This window comes from Ruditapes philippinarum, unplaced genomic scaffold (assembly GCF_026571515.1).
Source record: "Ruditapes philippinarum isolate M1 unplaced genomic scaffold, ASM2657151v2 ctg497_1_1_1_1, whole genome shotgun sequence".
Lineage (NCBI taxonomy): Eukaryota > Metazoa > Mollusca > Bivalvia > Venerida > Veneridae > Ruditapes > Ruditapes philippinarum.
The window spans coordinates 246,632-259,192 of NW_026867165.1; the positions used below are offsets into that span (position 1 = coordinate 246,632).

The 12,561-nt window shown below is 34.6% G+C and overlaps 2 protein-coding genes across 2 annotated transcripts; both read left to right on the forward strand.

Moving 5' to 3' along the window:
- The first annotated feature begins 481 nt into the window (after window positions 1-481).
- LOC132735091 (baculoviral IAP repeat-containing protein 7-like) lies at window positions 482-4,846 on the forward strand. The gene is made up of 4 exons (XM_060721993.1): window positions 482-1,457; window positions 1,692-1,831; window positions 2,194-2,323; window positions 3,768-4,846. The coding sequence occupies exons 1-4, from the start codon at window positions 506-508 to the stop codon at window positions 3,962-3,964; spliced, it is 1,419 nt and encodes a 472-aa protein (XP_060577976.1). The 5' UTR covers window positions 482-505; the 3' UTR covers window positions 3,965-4,846.
- Window positions 4,847-10,534: 5,688 nt separating this feature from the next.
- LOC132735102 (putative inhibitor of apoptosis) lies at window positions 10,535-11,968 on the forward strand. Its single transcript, XM_060722007.1, has 2 exons — window positions 10,535-11,481; window positions 11,715-11,968. Exons 1-2 carry the CDS (start codon window positions 10,953-10,955, stop codon window positions 11,771-11,773), a joined length of 588 nt encoding a protein of 195 aa, XP_060577990.1. The 5' UTR covers window positions 10,535-10,952; the 3' UTR covers window positions 11,774-11,968.
- The last annotated feature ends 593 nt before the right edge of the window (window positions 11,969-12,561 follow it).

Consider the following 12,561-nt stretch of genomic DNA (forward strand, 5'->3'; position numbering starts at 1 on the left):
CCGATAAACTGGGTTGAAAAGAAGTTCATGTAAATAAGTAGATCTATCTACAGCGAGATAAATTATATATCTTATTATGAATCTTCCGTTCTTGAACAAATAATTGAAGCTCTTCATCAGGTTATAAACTTCACATTTTGCCCACAATCTATCAATCTGTGAATTATTCTGGAAGTTGTTAAATGCCGGATTATAATGCTTTTTTTCTGGTAAAACCAACCGGAAAAATATATACATTATGCCTATGATCATGCAACCCTGACGATTTATTTAGTTAAAAATAGTTTATCCGAGTACTCTATCATACAAAATGTATCAAAGATACAAGCTTGATATGTTTATTTTTTGTTTAGAAGAATTTTTTACAACTTAGATAATGAGTAGGAATGCTACACTATACATACATGTATTATCATCATTAATACTACCGGTTTGTTTTTGGGATCACAGTTTTATTATTAGTTTTCAAACTCTCCTACTTTCACTTTCGTTTTAGAAAAACAAAATGATCGGTGGACGTTTATTTCTAGCTCTGCTTATATTTTCGTTTATTATTGCCTCATTTTCAACACCCGACTGTTTAAAACGTGCAAATATGGAACCAGGCGGTATGCATCGTGTATTTATCAACAGGAATCTTTTACTGTATAGTTTGATCATCGTTTTGATGTTGGCGGGCACTATAAATTCAAGATGCTGTATGCACAAAAATGTTAAAATATCAGGATTACATTCGACCGATTTAAAATGCTTTGTGTTTCCAGACAAGTATGTTGAGGATATTCTAAATGACTACAATATTTCCAAATATGGAACTGCTCTGGAGATGAAGTGCAAAGACCGCTACGCAACATTGTACCAACTGAGGCGAAGTAAAAAACAAACATTTATGGTTCTTCCGTTATCATTAGAAAGATATTTTACAGAATGCGAAAAGAATGGGAATACTGAAGACTTGATGAAGTTTGAATGGGCAAGGTATCGAACCTTTTGTACATTTCCGCAGAGTTCACCTGCAAGACCTATACGCCTGGCAGCAAATGGATTTTACTACTGTGGACACGGCGAAGATGACACTGTCCGATGTTTTTCATGCAAACAAGTATATCACGGTTTTAAAGAAGGTGACATAGCGTCCAATATTCATTCTCGAATCTCGCCAAATTGCGCCTTCCTTACCGGGGTCGATAAGTCAAATGTTGGTATTCACACCGAAGAGCAGACGGGCAACGCGAGCGGTGGAAGTACGGAACCGGAGAAAGACCATCAAAATGGGACACGCTTACAGAAACAGAGTGAAGTGTTGCCTGACAAAAATGCACAGTTTTCCAGCAGACGACAACATAAGCATCCGGATTATGCTAACTACCAACACAGACTGGACACGTTTTCTGTCTGGCCTTGTCCCGAGATTCTAGAGCCGTCTGTACTTGCAGACGCGGGTTATTTTTATGCAGGTACGAGCAAGTTTTTGTAACAACTCACAATAAATGTACATTCATGGCTTAAACATATGTCTCATTACTTGATCGGAAATTATATATTAGCTGGGATCCTAGCATGTATACAATGAGGAACTTATTCAATGCAACGAATAACAATGGGTTGGATACTTGACGCATCAAGTTTCTGAAAATGTCTAAGTGCGCTGGTTTTGTTCTCATAATACGGTCATATTGTATATTTTGCAGGTTTCGGTGACTGCGTCCGGTGTTTTTCCTGCGGAGGCGGGCTCCGCAACTGGGAATACGGCGACGGGCCCTGGGCAGAGCATGAAAGATGGTTTCCACAGTGTCTATACCTCAACGAGCGACTTAAAGACAGGAAAGGGGTAACGCTTCCTATTTAGTTTAATACATTTTGGAGATCGTAATAGTTCCATATGCTTAATTAATTGAGAGTTTCTAAGTAAAATACCATTTGCTTAAGTAGGAGGCATATACCGAAGTATTTCGAATACAAAATGTATACATAATTTATACAATATGAATAAGCTTTCAATATAGAAAAGGTAATAATAAACAATTTTGATCATTGATAAAGCATTATAAAAACGCATTTCATCCCGAAACATAAATTATTACGCGTCATTTGCTAGAAAACCATTCCTTATATTTTGTTACCTATAATTTTGTTCTGCGTTCTAATACGAGTAACTTATTACATTTTGTATATCATGTTATGTATTTATAGGTTGCTATGGAAACACTAAATGCAGCTAAGGAAAAAACACAACCAGAAAATACGAATCTTTTAAGTGCCAAGTCTGATATTATCACTAACGAAAACAAAGCAGGCTCGGGAATCAGCACTGCAGATAAAGGTATATACATTCGGTGTATTGTTTTAGAAAAGTTGGTTTTCCAATAAAGGGGAAGTAAGAAATAAAGCTGTCAAGCTCTACACATTAATGCGCTTCACTTTAATATTTCATTATGAATGCTTTTGTGGTTTTCATGACTCCATTTAAGGAATAATATCGGTATCAGCGGTGTTTATCGGAGATTAATTTAACACCGGTTGGAAGTTCCCGTTCTGATGCGCAAATGAAGCGTAACACAAATTTGGCTAGCTATTAATCATTCTTTAAAAATAACACCAAACACTGAATTAGTGCGCCGTTCTTGACCAATTCGATTTGGGTTTTTTCCCTAATAAATACCAACCTATACATAATTTCGGTTAGTGTTTGTTATGTCAGCATTTATTCCATTAATTAAATATGTCGATATAATTTTTTGAATTATCAACTATTTATTATAACATCTATAAATAGCTTTGAAATGCCTTTCCCTAATTGGCTAACAAGCAACTTTTTGTAAAAAATAACAGGTCAATATCAGAGTATATTCACTGTTTTTTCCCTAAAAATAGATTTTCGGAGTATATTAACCGTTTTTTCTTCTAACAAAAAGACGCGAGATTATTACGTGACGCCACGTCAAGTTTGTTGTTATTATTCTGAAAAAAAAAAACGTTGAGTGGGGTGTAGAGTCAAATTAGTCTACTTAAGTTACCGTATTACATTTTTAAGAACAATAGGGATAAGCATGCCAATAGAAAGGGCCAAATTATTGAAAAAGTAGACACGCTGAAAAATATTGATTTCCCTCGTATGCAAAGGCAGATGTGATAACCCATATAAAATCTAAATATAAATTATATAATAAAACAGATATATACTTTTTAGCTGTTGAATATGATGTGATATGTACTGAAAAATTAATATTGACCTCGGCTATCGCCTCAGGCAATACTATTTTTTCCGGTTCATATCACATCATATTCAACAGCTATAAAGTCAATATTTGTATATTAGATATAGATATGTCATACCGGATCATGTCTCTCATACATATCAACAACATCCATATACAATTATTTCGTTGTTTGTTGTCATGAACGACTAAATATTATTAACACAATTCTTTGAAGTATAAAGGACCTTCCCATAATGGTCCAGCTCAGTTTGAGAAGGCGGTAAAAGGACAACATCAAGCCATAAAAATATAAAGGGAGATAGGGGTATGATAAAGGAAATGGAGTGGCCAGTGCTCAACGCACATGTCTGGTTGGTCCTCTTCTGAAAAATGATCCTGCCACATTAGTGTCTACACAGCATAACAATTCAATACAACATATCAGGTCAGATACACGTTTCACTGCCAAGACGCATGATTCTAGCACTGGTATAATTGTAATTGTTGCGACAAGAAACAAGAGTTTATCATTTACAAGATTTTATATATTGTCCTTTTTTATTTCAGCTCCTAAAAACGTTTTCGAAGAGAATGAAAGACTGAAAAACCAGCTAACATGCAAAATATGCATGGACAATGCCTCCAACATGGTATTCATACCATGTGGTCACATGATTTCCTGTGAGACATGCGCACCCCATATTCGGAAGTGTGCTATTTGTCGGAAGTTGATTGAAGGTCGCGTGAAAGCGTTTATGTCTTGAACCGGAAATGAAGAAAAAATCGGGTTTACATTTTTCAAACGCTCTGGATAAGGGGAATGAGATGGAAACAAGATGCTTACGCGCTAGTATTTGACACGAGAGTAAGACTGAGTGGTTTACATGGAGTTTCTCGGGTTTATCAGCGTATTTTGTCAATGATCAGGCAGCATTATTACATTTTTGGGCTTTTCATCTATGTGATAGCTTGGGTTCTGTGATAATAAGATCTGTATTCTATAACATTTGAATTGTATGTGATGTGTATAGTACTTTCAGTCTACTTTTATTTTATTTTTTTCCCAAAAAAGGAAGGGTTTTTTAATACTTTTTTGCACGTTGTTCTTTCAAACATTGATATTTTATTATTGCTTTTGATTGCATTTTAAAATTTTCACTGCTAGTTATAGATTGTCTATATGAATACTTTATTGCCAGATTGTTAATTTAAGTATTATTTTTTGCTTTTCGGAATTTCAATAACACATGTTTTATACATATAGATGTACTTTGACTTTATATAATTTTTGCTTGTTTCTGAAAATTATGTATAACATTTTGTATTTATAAATTTTATGAGATATGATGTATTATTTCCCCATGTTGGAATTCTTGGAGCTTAAACTTAAGCGACATTTGTTAAGGCTTTCTGGCCTTGATGGTTCCAAGTCGACATTTAAACCTTAAAAGTGTCCATGTGTCTTTTGACTTTAACGAAAACTGATATTATTTACACAAATATTGTACTTTTTGACCTGTGAATAAGATTGATTTTATTTATAACATTTTATTTTTGTAAAACCCATACATTTATATATATTTACATACTGGTATTCGTTTCGGCTTATTTGATCTAATAAAGTTTGAAATTAAAGTGGTTTCAGAATCTTTCTTTATTTTTTGATTACAAGCAATATTTACTACATCATACAACATCTATAGGTAGAGAAGGAGTATTGTATCTTTATTATTCCCCTAGCGGTGTTTACATTGTATAAGGTGCGCTATCCGACCGTTTATCCGTTTGCATGTATGTCTGTCTGTCCACTTTTGGATCCCTCGACTCCTTAAAATCAATTAAAGATTAGTATGTGAATAGATAGCAATTCCTTCATCATAACTAAAACACTACACAAAAAATGTTGACAAAACCTTACATGTCGATAGCTGGTTACATGAAAAGAAGGCATGATCATTATTTTTTTAAGTAAAATCTAAGGTTGCTACGGTAACGGAAATAGTAAAAAACTTAGTTTAAAAATTGTAAATATGAGAACATAAAAAGAACGATTCAGTGGCTAGACTGTGCTCTGGTAAATTCAATACACGATTCCTACCGAAGGTCACGCGATCGCATCAGATCCACACACGAAGTTACATCAAAGATGCAAATTTTTACCAAGTAGTTTACCCGCAGGACACGCGAAGTTCACGGGAAAGGGGCACGACGTCGTATTTTGAGTACGATGCGTTCGTACGTGGTTACGAAGGCGTCAAATGACCTCCGGGTGGTATAAAACCTTCGGTCAACCGCGGAAAATTTCAATGGCAGATAATATTAGGAGCTAAACTAGGTTTAAACTTTATTTTGGATCTTCATATTACTATCAAAAACAATTCTATTCATACGAAAATCTATGATAAAAGAGATGATTTTGGTATAGTAAAGTATCTACATTTAGATGGAGACGTACCGCATGCAACATCTTACGGGGTATATGTATCTCAGTTAATTAGATTTGCAAGAGCTTGTAGCAACATAAAGGATTTTAACGAGCAAAATATTTTCATTACTAGCAAGCTACTCAAACAGGGCTACCGCGATAATAAATAACGTAAATATTTTACAAAACTTTACAATCGTAACTTTGATTTAATCTCAAAATTCAAAAGTGATTTAAAAATACTTCTGCGACAAGGGATTTGCCAGCCTGATTTTTAATGGGCTGTTATTTACAAAGTTCGTATGATCTTTGGTCATTGTAATTTATCTGTTGTCTTAACTAAAATTATTAAACTTTTTATTAAAAAGGGTTATGATCCTACCGCATGTTTAGTGGCGAGACTCAATGATGGACAGTTCTTAAAGCCTTTTGGGACTGAATTGCCGTAATGTTCGTCTTCTGTCTTGCTTCGTTGGGTCATTTTAGGTGATTTTCTTGTTGCTCCGTCTTCCTTTAAGACATTGAGTACTTTTGTTATGATCAAAGGGTTTTCTTTTATATGTTTCTACATGATCATTTCAGTGTTCACCTTTTGTTACTATAACAACTGTTAGACTTTCACTTGTCGGGGATTCATTTTACTTACCCTGTCTCGTTTATAGGAACCTGGTGGGGTTAAGAGTGAGGTTTGGTGCACCATTAACCGGTTTAAACAGCAATACTAATGCTACTGGCCGTTCCAAGGCGGCGCCCCTCTGTGTTCCTCAAATGCACGTCTTTGTTGTTTCATACTGCTTTGGTGACATATTTGTCTGTGCCCCTTGTTGTATTCTCGTCCACGGTAAGTATCTTCCCTTTTGCCCCTAGTTTTATTTCTTTTATGTAGCCTGCCCTTCACCGAATCTCTTACCCCCTTCCCCTGTGTCCTTGCTTTGTGAGCCTATTAAGTAATCATTTATTTGTTTTCTTTGATTTCCTTGTCGGTTACTATTATTTAATCTTATATATCATTTTAGTGATTAGCCCCTCCGTGCTCTGCCTTGCGCTCTGTCCTGTTTTTGTTTGGTATCCTCCTGGGCTCCTTGCCACTAGTTCTTGTTGCTGGGTCGTGTGTGTGTGTGTGTGGGGGGGGGGGGTTGTGTTCATTGAACGCCGCCATTCCTTGTTGATCTTGTTTATCATATTAAATTAAACTTTATCATGCCACCCAAGGTTGCCCTGTAGGAGTTGCTCATCATGTTTTCTAAGGTGTATAAAAATAAGCAATGCTGCTACCTTCTTTTTCGGCATGCCAAAGATTTTGCGAGCGCTCACGAAGTAGCTGCCGGAGCCTGAAAAATTTTGCCGGGGATCTAAGATGGTAAAAGATGCCCTCTCGAATGGCCCGATGTTATTCCGATCAGATCCGAATTTGAACATTTCCTTTTTCATGTGTCCATCTTATGCCAAATTCGGGACAGGGTGACGCCTGCATTAGAAATAAGGTGGCCAAAAATTGATTGAATGAATGAATGAATGAATGAACGAACGAACGAACACATGGATGGATTGATGAATGGATGGGTAGATAGGTAGGTAGGTAGATCCCTCTAGAGCAATAAAACACAAATGACAGATTTGGTTATACTGAATATTTCTAAAGGAAAATGATAAATGCAACATGACTTCCGTCTAGCACCGACTTAAGCGGTATTTAATAATCAACACTAAAAGACATTATATGTTCAATGATCCCGAAATATCTTAAAATAAAACAAGATGAGAGATGAAGTATGGGGCAACTTTTATGCAGCTGCTGTTTTAAGTTAAATGTTGAAAGGGAATTCCAATGAAAGTTGAACATTGCACACTGTTCAAAAATCACAAACAGGACTGAAATATGCAGACTTGATTAATTAAAACATATATTTGTTGCACTTACATCATAGCCTGTCTCTATAATGTTTCAAACACCTCTTATAATAATAATAATAATAATAATAATAATAATATCTTTATTTAAAGAAGGTAACACATTGAGATATACCATCGTAAAACACAAGTAACATATCATAATTTTAAATGTGGCCTTCTAAACAACAATATATAGAAACACATACACACAAAACAACATCATCAAACAATAACAACCATTCTATTTGTCATTTTGTCAATTACGCTTTGGTCCTGTTACAAGTATAATTTGATTGTTTTGGCAAACGCTCCTTTTAGATATTAAAATAACATTCATACAATTTTTTTTTACACATGAATAACACAATAAACATGCATGATAAGTATTATAAAACATAATGACAGAGTTATAAAGGTATTTGTCTGATTCTGCTGAGGGGTCATTCCATCGTCAAATTAGATGTTCAAAACAGGTTAAAATATGTCACTTACTTAAAACCATGTCGATACGCGACAAAGATGATCAGAAAATTATGGTGGCATATTTCTGCCAACAGATAACCTGATACCAAACTAGTTAATTAAGAGGTTAACTAGTTACGTAACTAGTTAACCTCTTAATTAACTAGTTAGTTATCAGGTTAACTAGTTACGTAACTAGTTAATTTTTTCAATAAATTAAAGATCATAACGGGAAATAAATGCATGTTAGTGCCTGCAACTGCCATCCTTTTATTATATTATCATCTTAAAATTAAGAGGTTAACTAGTTACGTAACTAGTTAACCTGATAATTAACTAGTTAATTAATAGGTTAACTAGTTACATAAATACTTAACTAGTTAACCTCTTAATTAACTAGTTAATTATCAGGTTAACTAGTTACGTAAATACCTAACTAGTTAACCTGATAAATAACTAGTTAATTAAGAGGTTAACTAGTTACGTTTTTACGTAACTAGTTAACCTCTTAATTAACTAGTTATTTATCAGGTTAACTAGTTACGTAACTACTTAACCTGTTATCACTTATCTATAAATAGATATTGCATAATATTTGGAATACCCGTAATGTCCGCTTATGAGCAGGGTATAACTAAAATACGAAAATAGGGTTATTTTCGCGAAAATAGCATTTTGGCATGAGCGGCAAGATATTCCCTTGTTTATTGCACGTGTCTCACAGCATCGGGTCAATTTCCTGTGTATTTGTTTATTTGTCCAGAGCCTTTGAAAGTTAAGACTTTCATTGTCTGACTAATACATATCCTATTTGATATAAACAATATACATACCTAAATGAAACGTAATCGGGCCTTAAAGTAATCATTTGTACTGACCCATGAAAAGGCATGTTATAAAACATAAACTAATCAAAGGGTTTATTGATATATCTTATTATAACCACCAACCCTGTGGCACCTGTCCATTAAGATATGGAAAGTATTGATAAATTACTTTACAGCATTCCATGTACTCGTCGATACACAAATCATTACCTTAACAGGAAGGTATACAAATACACCAAGAAATGAATAATGTCGTCAATCATGCAATGTTATATTTGTTTGTAACAGAATGTCTTTCTCTTTTAGTATGTCCAAAAACATAGGACTAAAAAAAACTTTAAAAAACACAACATAGTTTGTCAATAATAAAAAGACACTTTAAGCATATAAAATCTTCGTAATATTAGGTAACTGCTATAATGCTAAACTCATCTCGGTGAAGCATAATACTTTTTTTACATAGAGCATTTAATTAAATGTTGCTATACACATTGTACTCTTTTATGCAATTAAAGAATGGAATGAAGGGACCAATCCAACACTGACACTTTTACATCCATGAATTGGCAACACGTGCGACACGTGTCATAAAGGGGCTTATGTGGGAGGGGGTGTCAGCTTTGTCTATATGTTCTTTTAATCATTTATATTCGTTCAGAAGTACGTGTACTACTCTCTGGACGAGTCCGTCCACTAACGAGAACGTTGGGGTTGCTGGTTAGATCTTCGGGCAAGGCGAGTGACCTCGGGCATTGAGTCTTACGGTCATTCAGAAATCATGTGGGATTAGAAGCAGAGCTGAATTTCTGGTACTGGTACTGCAGTACAGACTTCATTGAAGTCTGGTCATTTGCGGAGATATATTTCCGGATATATAACCCAGATATGACCAAAAATTATTTAAAAAAAAACAAAACAAAAACACAAAAAACAACAACAAAAAAATTGTCAGTTATAAGTAAAAACATGTTTATGTTATATTTACAAAAAGATAATTATCAACCTGTTAATATTAATTTGAGTATAGTATATCTCTCACCGAGACGACAGAACCCGGGCCATGGTCAAATGTATGGACCATTGAATTTCTTTCCGCTCGTTAGCTCCTGAACAAATAAACTTTTCATTTTGTCAAGTTTCGAGAAAATCATTAAATTTTACGATACGTATATAGGGTAAAGAAAATGACCGATCGTTTATTTTTGTATCCATTTAATTCCGATAAACTGGGTTGAAAAGAAGTTCATGTAAATAAGTAGATCTATCTACAGCGAGATAAATTATATATCTTATTATGAATCTTCCGTTCTTGAACAAATAATTGAAGCTCTTCATCAGGTTATAAACTTCACATTTTGCCCACAATCTATCAATCTGTGAATTATTCTGGAAGTTGTTAAATGCCGGATTATAATGCTTTTTTTCTGGTAAAACCAACCGGAAAAATATATACATTATGCCTATGATCATGCAACCCTGACGATTTATTTAGTTAAAAATAGTTTATCCGAGTACTCTATCATACAAAATGTATCAAAGATACAAGCTTGATATGTTTATTTTTTGTTTAGAAGAATTTTTTACAACTTAGATAATGAGTAGGAATGCTACACTATACATACATGTATTATCATCATTAATACTACCGGTTTGTTTTTGGGATCACAGTTTTATTATTAGTTTTCAAACTCTCCTACTTTCACTTTCGTTTTAGAAAAACAAAAATGATCGGTGGACGTTTATTTCTAGCTCTGCTTATATTTTCGTTTATTATTGCCTCATTTTCAACACCCGACTGTTTAAAACGTGCAAATATGGAACCAGGCGGTATGCATCGTGTATTTATCAACAGGAATCTTTTACTGTATAGTTTGATCATCGTTTTGATGTTGGCGGGCACTATAAATTCAAGATGCTGTATGCACAAAAATGTTAAAATATCAGGATTACATTCGACCGATTTAAAATGCTTTGTGTTTCAGACAAGTATGTTGAGGATATTCTAAATGACTACAATATTTCCAAATATGGAACTGCTCTGGAGATGAAGTGCAAAGACCGCTACGCAACATTGTACCAACTGAGGCGAAGTAAAAAACAAACATTTATGGTTCTTCCGTTATCATTAGAAAGATATTTTACAGAATGCGAAAAGAATGGAATACTGAAGACTTGATGAAGTTTGAATGGGCAAGGTATCGAACCTTTTGTACATTTCCGCAGAGTTCACCTGCAAGACCTATACGCCTGGCAGCAAATGGATTTTACTACTGTGGACACGGCGAAGATGACACTGTCCGATGTTTTTCATGCAAACAAGTATATCACGGTTTTAAAGAAGGTGACATAGCGTCCAATATTCATTCTCGAATCTCGCCAAATTGCGCCTTCCTTACCGGGTCGATAAGTCAAATGTTGGTATTCACACCGAAGAGCAGACGGGCAACGCGAGCGGTGGAAGTACGGAACCGGAGAAAGACCATCAAAATGGGACACGCTTACAGAAACAGAGTGAAGTGTTGCCTGACAAAAATGCACAGTTTTTCCAGCAGACGACAACATAAGCATCCGGATTATGCTAACTACCAACACAGACTGGACACGTTTTCTGTCTGGCCTTGTCCCGAGATTCTAGAGCCGTCTGTACTTGCAGACGCGGGTTATTTTTATGCAGGTACGAGCAAGTTTTGTAACAACTCACAATAAATGTACATTCATGGCTTAAACATATGTCTCATTACTTGATCGGAAATTATATATTAGCTGGATCCTAGCATGTATACAATGAGGAACTTATTCAATGCAACGAATAACAATGGGTTGGATACTTGACGCATCAAGTTTCTGAAAATGTCTAAGTGCGCTGGTTTTGTTCTCATAATACGGTCATATTGTATATTTTTGCAGGTTTCGGTGACTGCGTCCGGTGTTTTTCCTGCGGAGGCGGGCTCCGCAACTGGGAATAACGGCGACGGGCCCTGGGCAGAGCATGAAAGATGGTTTCAACAGTGTCTATACCTCAACGAGCGACTTAAAGACAGGAAAGGGGTAACGCTTCCTATTTAGTTTAATACATTTTGGAGATCGTAATAGTTCTATATGCTTAATTAATTGAGAGTTTCTAAGTAAAATACCATTTGCTTAAGTAGGAGGCATACGAGGGTTGTATTATGCATTAAAATTTTTGATTTTATTTTTTATTATTCATTTTTATTTAATTTTTATTTTGCTTTTATTTCTTAAGGTACACTTTAATGTCGGTAATATGTTATAACAGAAGGCATAAGAACAAATACAGATAGGAAGATCTAAGTTAACCAATCTATGATAATCGCTTTAACAAGATAATTAATCCTATTTCAGACCTTTTGATAGTAAATGTTACAAAAGAAATTTTAACACTATCAGTAACCATAAGCTGATTTGTCTTGAACTTACAGGTTTCAGTTAATACTTTTATTAACAAGTAAACATTGTTTCATTGGATGATTCCAAATTTTGTTACACGAAATTAAAATTGATTGTTAAAATACCTAAGGGAATTAAGGGTCACATGATGTACAGTAAAATTGATTGGTCTATTATTGTTATGGAAGTTGTTGTTCTAAAGTCCTTTCCTCTGAAGAGCCATAGATTGTATGACTCTGGTTTGAAATAGTTTAAAAAATAGTTTGAAAATAAATGAGGAAAAAGGACATCTTTTGTATTTTAGGTAAGTCAAATATTTTAAGTTAATGTTAAGAGAATGTTGTCT